General features: G+C 36.2%; 1 protein-coding gene across 2 annotated transcripts; it reads left to right on the plus strand.

The window, feature by feature from the left end:
* Positions 1–17937, plus strand: LOC126828240 (vascular non-inflammatory molecule 3). Of its 2 annotated transcripts, none has more exons than XM_050557902.2 (3): positions 1–154; positions 9619–9828; positions 14727–17937. In XM_050557902.2, exons 2-3 carry the CDS (start codon positions 9619–9621, stop codon positions 16062–16064), a joined length of 1548 nt encoding a protein of 515 aa, XP_050413859.2. In that variant the 5' UTR covers positions 1–154; the 3' UTR covers positions 16065–17937. The 2 variants fall into 2 exon arrangements, with proteins under 2 accessions (XP_050413859.2, XP_050413858.2); XM_050557901.2 differs by lacking the exon at positions 1–154 and adding an exon at positions 9156–9523.
* The last annotated feature ends 498 nt before the right edge of the window (positions 17938–18435 follow it).

Consider the following 18435-nt stretch of genomic DNA (forward strand, 5'->3'; position numbering starts at 1 on the left):
GGTATAAGTTAATGAGATGTGTATGGTCTGTTTTTGGCAACAGTTTATGGCAGACTAAGGAACACCAAATTTTCTACTGACTAACGTATTTCTACATCACATCTCTTAGCCTAATATCTCTTCACCGTAGATTGGACAATTCTTATTTCGAGAGGTAAGACTATATTTATTACTATAAATGACATTTTTTCATATAATATTAAAGTTCTTATATAAAATAGCTGCTCTTTGATTTGAAATGGAGATTTGGTGCCGTATTTAAGTCACTTACAAGATAATGAACAGAGCACATTTGGTTTGTGCCAATTTCCCTTTTCCCCAACCACCGCTCCCAGTTTAATTTTGCCCTTTCTGCGTAATTGTTTACGACCTTGATGGCTTTGAGAATAAAACGTTGAAAAACAAATAATTATTGAGTTATTAATTACACTCTCTATTAACTTTGATCAAATCTACATTAAAGCTGGACTATTTTATAGGAATTTTAAATATATAAAGATAAAAATGCGATAAAATTCTTTTTAACGGAATGGTTAATGAGACAGCAAACAGAGAGTGCCTTTGGGTCAATATTATCAACGTTTAATTAATGATTGAAGTCATTTCGGTCACTTTGCGATTTAAAACACTTTAAACACATATAGATACACCAACTACAATGTGCAGTAGAACTATTCCATTCCCTTTTCAAAACCTTTTGATTTTAAAACACCAGATAGTGTTAATTAAGTCTACTCCTGTTGATGTGGCCATTTCGGGTGTAAATTTTGTTAAAAACAAAACAAAGCACTCCCCATCAGTATTTCAAAGTACTCAAACATTGAAATACTTTAGTTATCTGTGAATAGTTACATTTTAATTAATATGGTAGAGTTGTATAATGTATTGTGTACAGAGTTACGCACACGGAGGAGCTTAATGTTAAATTAAAAAATTATGAGATCGACTCGGTTAAATTTCCACATGAACAAAAATCCTAATTTAATAGCTTAATTACCTCGTTGTTTTAATTAGTGATCTTATTAGTTAGAAATACCCTTTCATACTGTATAGATTGATAGTTTGTTGACAATATTTTATATTATATATTAATCAAGTATGTGTTTATGTCTATCTGTGTTTACTTTTAATCAGTTTGCTGTCACACGTCAAAATATCGTACTTTAATTAACGTCATGGTCAATAACTTTAAAGGAACTAAACCCCTTAGATTTCGGCCAAATAATGTTTTAAACTAGGTCGATCTGATCCATTTTTTTCCATGATATCGTTTGTATCAGTAGTCAGAACAATCGGGTGGTCTGGAAGGAGCCGTTTCTTTTTCTTAGGAAAGCCAATGGACCGATAACGCCTGGCCTGGTGAATATGTTATTAAAACGGTAAGGGCCACTAGGCCCAGACGCCAGCCAGATCTATCCTCCATTACCAATCCAGAAAAATGGCGTACTAGTGTTGTGCATTGTCAATTACTAGTTCCTAGTGAGGCGTCGATTTAAGCCATCGCCTGCTTGGTCCTTGCGCAAATACGGCCGCGGATGGTCCAAGCAGGCGATGGCACAGTCAGGCATTCTTAGTCAAGAGTGTTGTCATTTACATCAAAAGACAGGAACGGCAACATTCATTCCCTACCCGATTGATCCGCGTGGGGTTGACCTCTTCTTTCATAATCAGTAACTTACTGTTCTCAATACCCAGCCGTTTTGAAGGGGTGGAAAAAAATCGTCATTCCCTACCCTATGGGCCGTCGCTGAAAATTAGTGTCCGGAATTTGAAACGTGTCGCAGCGCGACTATGGCTACTCGCCATGTTGGGCCAGGCGTCGAGCCGTAGCAAGATCATATCGTTGATAGCAACGCGGGCCAGACTACACACGCTCGCCATCTTTACCACGGTCTCCTATGCGATACATATTGTTAGTACCGGGATACATATTATTAGTACTTGGCGCCACTCCTTTGGATGCGATTTACCTTGGACGCTACCCTGCAAAAGGCATTGTGTCTTTACTCAAATGAAACGGAATCGAATAGGCCTCCTAATCGACCTCGCGTCTCCTACCCATGCTACACTAAGCCTATTTTTTGGTCCCTCTGGCAAGTTTCTCAGGAAATATTTGTCTGTGATATCACCAAAGGTGTAAACGGACGTTAAGCCTAATGGAACAACGAATGAAGTCAGAGCAAAGGATCCTTAAAAAGAGAACTTTGAATATTGCTCCATTCATTACATATGAATGCCCTATTGGATCAAAAGAGTCAAATATGTCCTACTACATGGAAAGGGTCAAAATGTCCTACCGGATGAAAAAAGTAAAATATGTGCTACTGGATTAAAAGAATCAAATATGTCCTACTGCATGGAAAGAGTCAAATATGTCCTACTGGGAGTTTCAAATATGAATTATTCATTAGGCTGCCCTTATCATCTTTATAAACCGTTCAAACCCAGTATATTCGTATGTTGATGCTTCTTTTTGTTTTTCTTACTCAATACAATTTGGCCGTGTCTCCTTAATCTGCATGGAACTGTCATAAATTGATTCCTTAGAATCGTGAAGTGTTGACAAAGACCACCTAGTACAGTTATAAATTCTTTAAAAGAATTATCTGAATTGTTTTAATAACCATTACTCTACGAGGATTGATCGGTTGCTGATTATAAAAGCAAAAGAAAAGATATCGGGTGTTTTAATTAATATTAAAAGCTATTTAGAAATGACACGAACTGTTCTTTGATAACTTGTATAGGTTAATGTTTGATTTTATAAAGTGAAAATGTTGTGATTACTAAGGCAATATCATCTTTCGTGCTGTATCTGATATTTCTTTATGATTTTCGTTGTGAAATACTTGAAACTTTTTCTGGATCGACCATAACAATAGACAATTAAGGACAACTGCACAAACAACAAAACAAAATAAAAACAAGAAAGTAACAATATATCACAGTAGATACTTTAGAATTAGATACACACAATCAGACAATATACAACATATCAGACAGGATAACAATATACATGTATCTGTGACATTGTATAATCTTGCTCAGCTCGACCATTTCGTGTAGAATTTAAAACATACATTTTTTAAATTTTGGGTTCTACCCTCTTGATCTCAGCTGAACTCTACCAAACTGGGATTTGGGTTAAGGGTTCGGTCATCCAGTAACAAAATCATTTCGAATGCAAGAGCATTTTACACAAACCGTCACGCATATATTACCCAAATGTGTTTTTTTTTAATTTGAAAAAGTGACCAGCAGAATTGTAGCTTGACTAACCTAAACTCTATTTTTTTGTCGAATCAACGAATTTCATTCCATTCTATTCCAATCTCTTTGCCAAAACCATTGTTCACATTAACTATTTGCATAAAGATGGAATTTGGATGTTTTGGGAAACCGATTTGCAACATTTGGGTAATACTGCAATAATGTGATTTATCCAACATAATAAATTTATTTAACAGTAAGTTAATGTGTAATATATGAATATGTGGGCTGTAAACGTAGTAGCTAATACAGATTTCAAAGTTCGTGGTAATAAACAGTTTGAAAACTTTTCACATTTATTGTGAATCAAATCGAAGTTTGTATCCTTTTTGTTAACAATAACACATAAAATCGTTTACAGACCCCACCCACTTCTCTGATCGTAGGACTTTATTATCAGGAATGTTCCGGAACATTTCTTATTGCTTGTTTTTATAGTATATATATAAAATGTTTTATATTGTTGTGTGTTGGTAGTATATATAGAGTATATGACACACCCAGATTTTATAAATAACACATGGTCTTATAGTAAACAAGTTCCTAGTGATATACTATTTACCTTTCATTCTAATCTCACATTCACAATTCGCGGTGTAAAAGTACAACACCCATATTCCAGAATGTTCTATGGTTAGGTGGATGCTCTCTTGTTGGGTTGACTGATCTTTGGTTAGATTGTTTTATGACTGTTGGGAAGGGCGGTCTGTTGTTGAGTTGGGTGGAGATACGTGAAACTGCAATCTTACTGAAATCCATGTCCTAATTTTTTAGTTTTATTTTATAGTATATATTGTGTTATATATATATATTTTGTCACATTAGCAGTAAGTACTACTACAAGTGATATACACCCGCTTCCACGGGCAGTAGGAGAGAGAGAGAGAGAGAGAGAGAGAGAGAGAGAAATTGGGTTTAACGTCCACTCGACACAAACTAGGTCATTTCGGGACTAACATATGGTTTTAATTTTATTTCAATAATTTGCTAGCGCGTATGGGTCTTTAGCAGTGGGAGGATACCGGAGGAACCGGAGAAAATCCACGAGGTTGTACAGGCGACCCTAATCCTTGTCACGTACAACCGGGGATTCGAAACCACATCAGTTGACTCAATGACAAGCCTTATGATACAGCGAGCGCGTGCTAACCATTCGGCCATCCAACCCCCCACAGGCAGTAGGATCTGGAAGGGGGTCTTATTAAACAGCATTAAATTGATGAGGAAGATTAGCACATGAAATGGCCTGTTTAATCGAGTTTTATACGAGCTTTGAACATATTTCCGGGTCTCGATCATATCAATCGGTTGAACAAAACAAAACAAAGTGTATATAGGCTATTTTTGTGACCAAAATGACGTACTTTATGTCATTTTGGTCACCAAAATAGCCTATGATGTTACCTCCCAAGCAACCCTGTCAGATCTGTGAGAGGTGAGTCCATATCAAAAATGTTATCAAACTGGTGTGTATCAGGTATGAACAAAATAGGGTTAAACATTCATGGAAACCAGATTATTTCTGTGTGCAGGTGCAGCGGAAGATAAATTGGAGATTCGGAAAAACAGGATTAGCCAAGTTACCTTACTAGTTGTAACTTACAGGGGGTCGAACTCGTGGTTCAGATCGACGATATATAGTTGATAGGCCTGTGGGTAAGACGGATGATGCGTGGTTGAATGATCTGTGGTTAAAGATACATTCCTGCGAACAAACTGGGTGATTTGATGATGTATTTGGACTAAAATCATATTCAAACTAATTAATCTATCAAAATTTTGCTTCAAATCCTTCTCAAAACACTGTTTTCGCGAGGGAATATCCCTACTATAAAAAATCTATTAAAAGAAGTCATGTTTGTGTCACGTGACTTAGCTGACGCGCTACCCAGCAACGGCTGCGAAGCCGGAAGAGATTTCGTTGCATACACAAGACGATCTTGTCTTTAATCGTTATCAATAAATCATAAATATCGAAGCCTAATTAAATTTTCGGATTATCCACTGCCCAAGTCTTTTCCCGTGTTGTACGTTTAACTCTTCATCAGGTTTATCAACATATACATCAATCGCCCAATCTTCGCGTGCTACCTTTGACGTGACGCGAGCAGACACTCCTAATCGTCGGGCTGCCGATTAGGGAAACCCTTACATTTTTGTCCTATATGCGTTCTATGGGTGTTTTTAAGGGAATCTAGTATTTTTCAAGTAAGATTGAATATTTTTACTTTCTATATATACCAAAATTGCAATACTTTTATTAGAAATAACCATCCAATAAATAATTTTCTGGGAAAGTATCTTTAAGATGGATGACACGCGGTTGAGTATTCTGTGGTTTTAAGATGAGTGATATGTGGTTGAATGATCTGTGTTTTTAAGATGGATGATGATATCTGGTTAAATGATCTGTGTCTAAGATGGTTAAGAAGTATGACACGTGGATCTGTGGTTAAGATGTGATATGTGGTTAAGATGGGTGGTTTTGTGTTTAAGTATATTAACAAATGTGGATTGAAGCCATAATTAGAAACTGGACTGTATTATCCTTTGGTGATGTTTTATTGTTAAATAGGACTTTCCTTTCAACAATGTATATCTGGGATAACCACGGTTGTAATAGTAGGATACCAAGTTGTCTGCATATTTGTTGTAATATCCTGCATCTTTTAAAGGCGTGTTCAATAATTGTCTTTCTACGACTGAGATGTAATCCGATCTATGGGGATTACAACGGGCGGGTCTTTGTCGGCGTTTCTAATAAAGATGGCCGAATTTATTCTGAGTTTTGCAATGGTCCCCATTTCTAGTTTGTATGTTATTATCTCTGAGCTGTGGATTTGGCGTTTGGTGGCAGTCAAAAATAAACGCTAGATTGTCCTTAATTCACTGGATTTCAGCACACCCTGGGTTGCGTGCAGGGCTGAGTCTATAGTGTACTATTCCGGATGTGACCGAGGTGTGTTGAGTGAACGTTATAAGGACGCAGCTGACCAATCATTGGTGATCTATGGCCATAAGCTAGACGTCGTCTATTCCTACTGAAGATTTGGAAATTGTCGATCGAGATTTATTGGGGCATCTAGAGTCACGAGATTGTTACTCGATAAATCGTGACTATTTGATAGACCGAATTCATACCAGATGAGGATGTTTAATATAATTCCTGGTTTATCGAAGATGATTGTTTATTTGCGGTATGGAACATGAAACATATGACATTCCCACTATAAGTGATGTATGGTGAATTCTAGGACAAATCGTGACGAGAGTAGAACAACATTAACTACCGGTACTATTTATATATATGTATTTATACTGGATTCTGTTTGTCAGCGTCAAGGACGAATATTGAATAAGGTGCCAAATTATTTCCACCTCTTTTTATCATGACTTCAGAATTTAGTTACAATAAGAAGATATATTATCTAACCTCAAAATAATTTCAACATTAAAAGAATATTTGAATATCGTACCACGATACCATGTTGCTTTGATCCACATTTTATCACGATTTCAGGTCCTATACAAATATAAAACAAAAGTTTGTTAGTCCTGTGAACTTGTAAAGTGAGAAGTAGTTTGGAATCTTCTAGATTCTACCTGTATGTATCGCATCCACAATTTTAAAGGTTCTTTTCTTTTACTTATTGCACTTTCCACCTGCACAGCCAATGTGTATTCGTGTGGACCTCGTTTTACATCTTACATATTGTTTTTTACTCCACAAATGTTAAACCCAACAAGTACAATGGAGCTAAGAGAATCCAGAAATATCGTACCGTCAAACACTATGGGCATTCCAGTCAGTTCATTAACCGCTTGACCCTTTTTGGCCCTACATGGTTAATCTTGAATATCCCCAGAAGTTAATGAAACTTGCATTGCTAAGTATTGTAGCGTCCTGTAATTTTGTCCAGTATTATTGCCCTTGACGTTAGTCTCATAACAAGTTAGGGTAAGGATAAATTTAAACATGTCTGAAAGAATAATAGGCTTATTTACACTGACTGAATGCATGTCGGTTATTTTGTATTCTTCCTGTCTATTTTTGTGCGACATGTATAATTTATACATTTACTAAATGTCATAACAGTTGGAAGTGTGTATATAGTGTTCCACAATAATTGCTCAATATCGAGGTTAATCGTTATATTCTTCATTGATATTTTATATTTTTAGCTGTTGTTATAAATTGGGGAATGCTCACTAGTCCGCGGGTCCACTAGTCCGCGGGTTCATTGGTCCACCGATATCTATTATTAGGGGTTGGGTTAGGTTTAGGGTTAAGGTGCACTAGTCTGCGGGTTCATTAGTCCACCGATATCTGTTATTAGGGTTAGGTTTAAGAATTTGGGGGAGAGGTTTAGTCGAAGATTTAGTCAAGATTTAGTCGAATCGTATACTCAATATTCGTGAATTGTAGACTAGACTTAATATTCGTGAATTTTATACTCAGTAATCCTGAATCGTATACTCAATATTCCTGAATCATATATTAAATTCGTATGGTTGGGTCAATATTAAAGATATACAATATTTGAAAAAAAAATAACGGTTAAATTTTTATAAACTAACTAAAACTCCAACCAAAATACTAACAACATAAAAAACACAAAACAATCGAAGAATAAAAAAAAAGATAGGTTGCCAGGCAACAAGCCATACGCCCACAGCGGTTAAAGTCGTCCGTGCAGTCAACAAAAGTTTTTTTTTTGGTTTTTTTTGTTTGTTTTGCCGATAATGAAACATTTATAATACACTAAAATTTTATTAAGAGTAAGAATTCATTAAGTAATTATCAGAAATCATTGGAATTTGTTTGGCTTCTAATTCTATCCCATGCTAACGTTTATAGTATACAAAACATGTCATATCATGGATTTAGCTGTTCAAATTATCAAAAATCATTGAAAATCAATATACTTGTTCGTCTCAATACCTTGTATCAATCTAAAGTCAATCGAATGATCACTCGAGCAGTAATTATCGGAAATCCTTGAAAATTAATAGGCATCTTCGACTCATGACAAGATATTTCAAAGAGATCAAGGGCTATAACTCTGGCAGTAATTATTGGAAATCCTTGAAAATCAATAGGCGCCTCCAACTCATGACCTTAAACACCCTTGTATAAATTTAATGTCAATCGGATATTAACTGTAGCCTCTAGAGCGTCCACAAGCAATTGTGGACGCCGGACCGACGACAATATACGACCACATTTTTAATTTTATGTGGACATATAAAAAGTGAAACAAATAGTACGCCTCCATTGGTTACAAACCTAACTCGCCGCCATTGCCCCGTTTCCTTGGTCTTAGTTACAAGATGCACGGTAATTAAAAGCAGTGGTTAGAAAATAGAACAATATGCCTTCTACATGTGTTATTGTTATCTTTCTGGGGTCAACCTAAACAAAGGATGTTAACGGTGAAAGGTCGGATGATGAGGACCATTAAAGAATCTCAGTCCGCTATAAATTGTATCTCTAATATCATACAAAGGGGTCGTTAGTTGAGGTTAAAAAGTGCGAAATAATACAATATGGATGGAGTTGTTGGTGTAGAATGCAGAAAATCAGCATATACTGATTTAAGACCAATTAATTATGAGTTACCTACACGACAAAAGGGAAATACACCGAATTATGTCGTCAAACTAGCATAAACGTATTAAAGTGCCAGGGTTTTTCTAGAGGACTTGCCACATATTTTCCATGTTCTACATTGAAATAAGTGACTTATGATAAGCAAAAAATGTTTTAAAATGTAAAGAAATAAGCTGCTGTTATTGGTTGGAGGTTTCAGCTTAAAGCATTGAGACGTTTTAGTCTCTCCACATTATATAATGAGGACAAACCTTGACGTTGGCTCTTACAATTGTTCCGTTATAAAGTGGGATAATGAGGGACCCTATTCAAATTCAGAATTTTCAGATTGCATGTTTGAACAGGAATGTCGCAATTATTTCTCAATTTTAACTCTTAAATCATATAAAAGCGATACAGGACACGTTCTCAATCTTTGGCGGGGGGGGGGGGGGGTAAAAAAAGAAAGAAATTTGGTGGTATTATTTATTTGGGCGTAAGGAATGTCTGTCAAAATTTAGAATTATCACCCCGTTTACCCTATGTCGTTTGAATGCAGTAAGGGCCAGTGTTACCAATCGAATATTATTCCACTTTTATAGCTGGTAGAGATGACTTTCCCGGGAACCTAAGCTCCTGACTATGTATTGGCTGCGTGACGGTGTAAGTGGGGCTATCCGACAATTATCTATGTACAAATATAAAGTGGTTTTAAATCTTTGGGATTATTTAAACCTAACTCTTTCTTATTTTTTCAGATGAATGTGTTGGTGGTAGGAGTTGTTGTTCTCTTTCTAGGCGTCGCTGTGTGTGAACGCCAGAAAGAGTTTACAGCGGCAGTATATGAACATGCTGTAATTCTACCACAAGGTTCCAAGGATGGTGTTGTTAGCAGGAGAGATGCCTTAAAAACCATCATGACAAATATAGATATCTATTCAGCACAAGCTAAAATGGCAGCTCTAAAGGTAACAAATGAAAACTACAAATAGTTTTTTTTTTTTTTAAAAAAAAGCAGAATTCACTCAATGTGGCAACTAGAAAAAAATAGAAACAAACAAAACAAAATAATGCAAAAATGGCAAAAGGCAGTAACGGGCAGAGGTTTGTTTTGCGCACAAGGGCACCCACCCTTGCAACGTCCAATCCAATGTCTTCTTACGACACATTCAAACAGTTTGCTTTATGTGTTACTGATTAACAGATAAAGTTTGCGCTTCTTTGAATTCCGGGCTACGCCCCAGACCGCCGTGCACAGCTGCCGTACGCCTTACCACGCCACTGGCAATATGGAGAGGGATTAAAATCATTTTAACGTGGGGGCGGGCAAGAGATACAAGACACAGACAAATAAAATCAAACGGATTCCATCTTATAATACACGATGTGAATAAATAGTCTACTAGTTATTTATCTTCATGAGAACTTGTAGGAGTATACCATAATTCTTACTGGGTGGATTATATTTATCTTGGCAAGCGGATCATTGCGTGATATCATAGCCCGTGTTCTAATTCTTCTATAGTTTGTAAACATATTCCAGTGCATGTAATTCGTAAACAGTCAGCAGTTCTACTTCTATATTTAATGCATAGAAATATTGCCAATAATCTGCTCAAGGATAATGTGAGATGACAGACGCTGATGGTGTATGATATTTATGTTATAGAGGTAGTTATTGCATTTCTGGTGGAGGGTGGGATCTAAAACAATTCGCATTGCGGATTATAAATATAGGTTGCCAGGTAACGAAACATACGCCTACAGCAGCTATATCGTCCGGGCAGTCAACAAGACTTGTCGCTTATTTTTACTTTTTTCGGTAATGAAACATTTATAATACATTAAAATCTGATAAGAGTAACAACTCATTAAGTTATTATCAGAAAACCATTAGAATTTGTTTGGTTTTTATAAATTTCTGCCCCATGCTAACGTTTTGTATTCGAAACTTTTAACATCATGGGTTTAGCTGTTCAAGTCATAAAGATTCATTGAAAATCAATATACTTGTTCGTCTGAAGATCTTAAACTCTGTGTATCAATCTGAAGTCAATCGGATGATAACTTTAGCCTCTAGAGCGTCAAAGATTTTTCAAAGTGATCAAGGGCCATAACTTTGGCAGTAATTATCGGAACTCGCTGAAAATCAATAGGCTTATTCGTCTCATGACCTTAAACACTGTGTATAAATTTAAAGTCAATCGGATATTAATTTTAGCCTATAGAGCGTCCACAAGCAATTGTGGACGCCGGACCGACGGACGGACAGGGGCGACAACAATATACGACCACATTTCAATGTGCGCGTATAAAAAACCATGGAGATCTTTAAATATAATTTTTGATTCTCAGAAATTTTATAGTTTAGTTACATCCGGAATGTACAAATTAAAGATGCATTATGTAAGATTTAGGTAAAGAACTGGCCGTTTTATAATAATTCAAATATTATTAATGAAAAATGGCTTTATTATGTTAGAAGTTATGACTTTTAACAAAATGTTGCGTATATTGTTTAATATCGTGGCACCGGTACTTGACCATCAAGATTGTCTCGTTTATTTATTTTATCGTTTAACCTTTTTGATCAGAGTGTACTCATCTACTTAATCAGGGCTGCGTGTTCCGACCTTGACACTGTTCCTTCGCAAGGAAAAAGAAGGGATGGCAAAGGTTATATTACATGGCAATTTCAACGCATGTCTCGAGAAGATGCTTGTTTCATTATCGAGGACCGAAACTCTATATACATAAAGAGATGATCACTTAAGCTTTCGTGACATTTTCAATTATGTAATCTTGTTTCTTTCAGGATATCGCGAGAAATAACAACATTAAACATCACTTGAGGGCGAAACAACAGATAACAAAAACAAACTTAAAATCATCTCACTTAAATGCCGTTTATTTTCTTTAACAGAGACTAAATTTTCTTTCAAATGCATTATATTAGATATCAACTCAATGAAGGACAATGAAGGTTCCGTTCATTAGGCTAATTCGTATTATAGTCCCATATACAGTCGATTAGACCCACTATTGTATCAATGATAGGTCACTTTGACTTTAGTGTGACCTGAAGAAAATGGACGTTTTTATTTTCACACGATGATTTGGTTAGTGCTAAAAGCCCAGGGCCCTTATTCACAAAAATTTAAACTAAGATACAATCGAAATTTTAAGAAATACTGCAATTCGATTGGCTGAGTAAAATCAATTTGCATATATCCAATGAAGTTGCAGTATTTCTTAAAATTTCGGTTGTAACTTAGTTTAAGTTTTCGTGAATAAGGGCCCAGACCCATTGCAGATTTCGTCATAGGTTATGTAAATAGGGTTAGGGTTTGGATAGGAATTAGTGTAAGACAAACCCTAACCCACAATTTCGTCAACAATCAGCCAATCACGTTCCCTGACACTAACTACATGTGGTGACCTGACGAAGTCTGCCATGGGTCTGGGCTTTTAGCCCTACCCCTTTCAATTCCAATCGACTATGAGATAGGATTGGGTGGGCGGCTGTTGAACTTGTACTATTTTAACTATTTCATATCTCTGAAGATCGCACCAGCGACAAGAATAAATGCTGTAGGTCTTGCCTTTTGTTCCTACGAAGTTCCCGCATTCGGATTTTTTCGCTGTAGTTGTCAATATTGTTTCGTATTAAGTAATCTCGATAATCCAAGACTGCTTTAGTGCGACTACTCGAAGGGCCCCAATCTATTTTGTACTTAAAATTGACCGTGTGGAATAAGGCAAGACTTGTGATATAGGTGAATTTTTTGACATAATAGATATATTTTGATCGTGGGAGCACACTAGCAGTGACTGTACTTGCTTTGCAACAGATATATATTACCCAGTCATTTGGATATAATGTTTTATCAAAAAATGAAATGAAATAAAATGGGGTTTAACGTCCTACTGTTCTGCTCCGAACTGGGCTATTGAAGACGGGCATACGCCATACAGTGTGCTATGAGGGAAATTTTGCCAGGACAGCGGCACTACGGCCTACTCTTATCTCGAATTCCAACTGTCAAGGGATCTTTTACGTGAACGCCAATGTTTACACGGGACTTCGGTTTTTCGTCCCATCCGAAGGACTAGACAGTTGTCCTTGTCAGGCCCTCCGTCCTGCATCACTGACAAGGGGGAACCACGCCGGAAAATCTGGATGAACTTTCTCGGCCAATGCAGGGATCGAACACCCGACCTCCAGGCTGGCGAGCCAGCGTCAGTGTAATTAGAACTTGACACGTGGAAGGAAATATCTTCAAATGCCAAACAAACAAAATTAGAAGAATTAGAAGGGGAAAAACCAAAAAGAACTAAAAGAACTAAACAGCCAAAAATTAAAAAAAATCTATTTAAAATGTTCCAGTCGGTTAACATTCTGGTTTAGGTAATTGGGAAAAGGCGTTGAAGCTAAATGAAATATTGTTAGTATCAACAGATAGTTAAAATTGCTGTTGATGCTGTTTAAAGATACATTAGTTCAGAAATAAATCTGCCTATTGCAAGTCTTTCTTTAGGCTTCAGATATTATAGAAATTATTAATTAGATCTTTATGTACATGACAAGCTCAAAATCAGCTATGTAGACCCTCGGATGGCTTGGGTACAGCTTGGATTTAAACAATCGTCCATTTAATAATTAAATCAATAAATGGCTGACCAAACTAACGTTTACCGTTAGTTACTGACGGCAATACCAATCGAGTGTACCGTAGCCATTGAGAATATTACTTAATATTCGAGAATATGTGGATGGTGTTATCACCTGTCAATCAAACGATCCGCAATTCTCGGAGACGGTGCGGGGACAGTTGATGCCTATTTCGAGTCCAAACTTCCAACAGTGACAACTCCGTTCAGAATAAAGTAACTTGAATGAAATTTTCAATATTTTCACTCTTTTTGTCATCTATTTTTGGATTATTATAGCAAGAATGGCCAACTCTTTATTAAGTCCATTTATATCGAATTCCACATATACAAAAAACCAATATATATCTCAAATAAGTATGTTTTCAGTCTGGATTTAAAGGTGTCTAATGATGGACTGGATCGAAGATTTTCAGGTAGCGAGTTCCACAAATTAGCAGCAACAACACTAAATGAGCGAACTCCAAATGTACCTTTAACTAATGTATCTTTAATGAAATCAAAATCTGTATTGATAGAATTGATTTTAAAGAATTAATCAACTCTATAGAGCATATAAATTTGTCTCTTTTAATTCGCATTCTTTAGAATTAGTTAAAGATGATTCACTTGTTTCTCAGAAGAAAAATATATTATTTTAATGCAAAACATTATCTAATGATTTTTTTATAGCATTAGACGTTCCATGATTTAGGCACTATTTGACTTGTACAATGGTTACACGTATATATAGTTTATTTACAATTCTTCGTCCGCACAGGTAGGCCCAATTATAAGAGAGCTGAATCCTTGGCATAGTTGTCACTGCGCTGCACTAATATCATTACCAATAATTGATGTCCTGTATTTGCGTCACATCTGGAACTTGCACGTAGACGTTTTTAATGAACCATAGCAAAGGTCTTTACATTAAGATTATATTTTGAGACTAATTAAACTATAACATATATAAAAGTGGTGGACGGTAACATTGACCGAAAGATATACGACGCGGGCATTTTCATTTCATAATTCCGTCTTCATTAGCCATGTTGGAGCAGAACAGTAGGACGTTAATCTCTATTTCATTTCATTTCATTTCACAATACGGCAGGAATTATTTCAAGGCTAAAAGTATTGTATAGTCCTTGTGATGCGTGAATGTCATGATTCTGTCAAAGATGATTTCAATTGTGTTTTTCTTGTTTATTTTCAGAGAGTAGATATACTGGTGTTTCCGGAAGGGGGTCTGTTTGGTTGGGATTTCGATCGAAACACTATTACGCCATACCTGGAACACGTTCCTGTTACAAAACAAGGAGAATGGAATCCCTGCACACACCCAGGAACCTACCCTGATTCTAAAATACAGCACCATCTCAGCTGCATGGCGAGAAATAATTCTTTATATATTGTTGGTAACCTTGGGAACAAGATTGAATGTGACGAGAATGCGGATGGATACTGTCCCGACGGCGGCCAGTATCAGTATAATACAGCCGTAGTGTTTGACCGTAATGGAGATCTTGTTGCCAGCTACAACAAGCGAAACCTCAACAACGAACCTCAATACGATTATCCCCAAAAGGCGGAGTTGGTGTCCTTCAATACACCTTTCGGACTATTTGGTTTGTACTTTTGCGATGAAATCTACCATTATGATCCAGCCATGCGCATGATTGATGAACTGGGAATTCCCAATGTGGTTTGCCCAACATCGTGGCGTGACAGTTATCCTAACGGAATCGCTATTCAGACTCTATCAGGATTTGCTCGAGGCTTTGGCATAAATATGCTAGCTGCTAACGTCCACAGACCGGACATGGGAAAGCAAGGTAGTGGCATTTACAGTCCTGACGGAGTTGTAGCATCTTACTACGATAATCGTTCTGGAAGTAGCGGCAAACTTCTTGTCGCCACGACAGGGGTAATCCGACGTCCCGTACGACAACGCTTGCCACAATACGAAACAAGCATGCAAGCCGAGGGAGGAAGTCAGGACACCTTCATGTCTGATGTTAACGGTGACAGTTATAAGCTGGTTATTTTGGATTCAAGACAGCGATCATTGAGACTTTGCGTTGCAGAAATGTGCTGTGAGATCGAATATGACATTGAGTTCCGATCTGGGGATGTCTACGCCTTTGGGGTATTTTCTGGAAACCACGCTCAACCGAAAAATGGCAAGTACAATTACTATCAAAGCTGCATGGTTCTCAAGTGCCCAAACAGTACCCAGGAATCGTGTGGAAAACAATCAACTGATGCATCGTCTGTATTCACTCATCTTAGGATCAACGCATTCTTCAGCACCAATTACATTTATCCACTGCATGTAGCTTCACGCCGAGGCCAGCTGATTCTTTTATCTGAATGGAACTACCAAGATGGTGTCCTATGGAGTCGACAGAGAACGTATCCATTGGTTTCAGCCGGTTTCTATGGTCGAATCTACGAACGTGACTCTAGCAACAGCCAAACTATTTGTGCCTCTGTTGCTCTATTAATCTCGTGCGTGTATTATGCTTTAAACAGTTGTAGTTTTTATAATTAATAATCTATCATTGATAAATTTTTATATTTTAAATATTTTATTGACATTTGCCGGGATGTATCAATCGTAGATGTAGTTTTTCCTATCGTGGAATGAAGTGTTCAGATATCCTCTTTATTTCTAAATGACGTTACGGACTAATAAAGCCAGCTGGGGCTGTGGAATTGGCAGACAAATGTCGATTTGTTTCAATCGCCAAAAGAATGGAATAATATAAGGCAATTGAAAAACTAAATAAGGCTTTTCGCCAATACACTGCAGTCCGTAAATGCCTCCTTACGATAACCGTTGGTAGTCAAACGGCTGGTCTTTATTATTAACCGTGCCGATATATGAATCGGTACTGAAATAGTTCTTTCTGTTTAGTCAATCACATTTATCAATGTTAGTATAGTATGTTTTGTAACTCACTAGTTTTAAGTGTCATCTATAGAAATCCAAAAATAGGGATAGACTTCTATATTCACTGCATTCACGGTTATAGGAATGGTATCTGTAATTTGTGTAAATCACTAAATACTAGAGCAAGGTCTCCCAATCTAGCATGAATGTAATTCCATTCTGAATTTGTACAATTTTTATTAATTATCATATTTGAAAAAAGTCTGAAGTTGAGAAGGAAATAAGAGAAACCATGTTATGTGCAATTATTATTGTTATTTAAACTTAAAGATGCATAATGTAAGAGCTAAACCTGCCTATGGCAGGTCTTTATTTTGGCTTCAAAAGTTATATTAACTATTATTTAGACAGTTATTCACAGAACAAGCCTATAATCACCTCACTAATCATTGGTTGGCCGAGATATAAACGCGATCGCCATTTAACAATTTAATTAAAAATGGTGAATCGAGGCTTAGTACGTCTTGATGCAAAGTACTGTTGCTACGATAATAAACAATCTTGTCAAAACTACAAACAGAATGAAATTTCAAGATATTAAATTTGCATTATCTATTTTCCAACTATTATAGCAAGAACGACCATTTCTTTATCTAAATCTTACATAATGTATCTTTAAAATAATATGGTTAAAACAATTTTTCAATATTGCCCTGGGGGGGGGGGGGTAAATTTACTTTCGAAAAGTTGACAAGGTTAGATGGGGCGAAAAGAAGGTTGGGAACCCACTTAGAGAGTGTCGATTTATTGTTTTTAAACGTTTTAACGATTCTTCACTAACGCTGACCCAATTGACCGAATTGTTGACGTCTTTCCAGCACCGTGATTGAATGAAATTTCTTTACATAGTATATGATGTTAAATTTAAAGATATATAGATTTTATAATTATGATTATTGCTGTACATATTCATTATATAAATATTTATCGTAGATGTGAAAATATTAAACTAAAAATAATGTGTATTTGTGATAATGAATTTATGAATCGCATGGAATTCATCACAATGTACAGTTAAGTAGCGTTGTTGCATTTTGTGTACTACATACGAAAATACTTATTTTATCTTATTATTTCACTTTTAACAATAGCAACTGAAACTGGTATTAGATGCACTTAAGTATAAAGTCTCTGAGCGTCATTTGAGGGATGTTTAATCCACTGTTAACTACAATATTGTGAAAGTTGGGTCTCTAAAAGGAATATCAACCCAAACATAAATCAATAGTGTTTAATCCGATTGAATCGAGGGTTTGTCTATACCGTTGATTATGGCTTGAAAATTAGATATTGACGATCAGTGGCTTTAATTTATTTTAAAAATATGAAACAAAAATGCGATATTAAGACTAGTTTAATTAGAATTGGCAAAACGGTAACCAAACCAAAAGTTGTCATTAGTGTTGATTAATTAATTCCATTAATTGTGTTGTCTTTTCTTCATAAAATATATCTGTTTTTTCTACCTTTCTATGCGTGTGTTTTAAATCAAGTCAAGATATAATCAAGATGTAAAATTGTTAATTTTATCTGATTTTTCCATCTTGTGTATTTAAAATATTTTATCCAACAATCTCTTGTATTGTATCAAGCTTCAATGATTCTACTCATGTTTTTAATTCCGGTCTCGTGTTTTATTATCTGTTTGAGTGCAGTGGACAAATTGATTGAAATAATTCTATATATTTTATTCTGGTTTACACTCGATGACATCTGGGCTAATAATAGTCTCGGTAGGCTAATGAAGACTGACATACACAATGCAATGTGCGCTGAGGGAAATTTTGACTAGACAGCTGTGCTGCACCTACTAACATTTCGATTTTTCAATGTGAGTGAATATTTAACGAGCTTCTAATGATTTAAACTTGACTTCGAATTTTCGTACGAGCGAATAGACAATTGCCATTCCCAGGCCCTGGTCTTGCACCATTGACAAGGACAGATAACCCTAGGCTTAAAATCCAGA

This window comes from Patella vulgata, chromosome 7 (genome assembly GCF_932274485.2).
Source record: "Patella vulgata chromosome 7, xgPatVulg1.2, whole genome shotgun sequence".
NCBI lineage: Eukaryota > Metazoa > Mollusca > Gastropoda > Patellidae > Patella > Patella vulgata.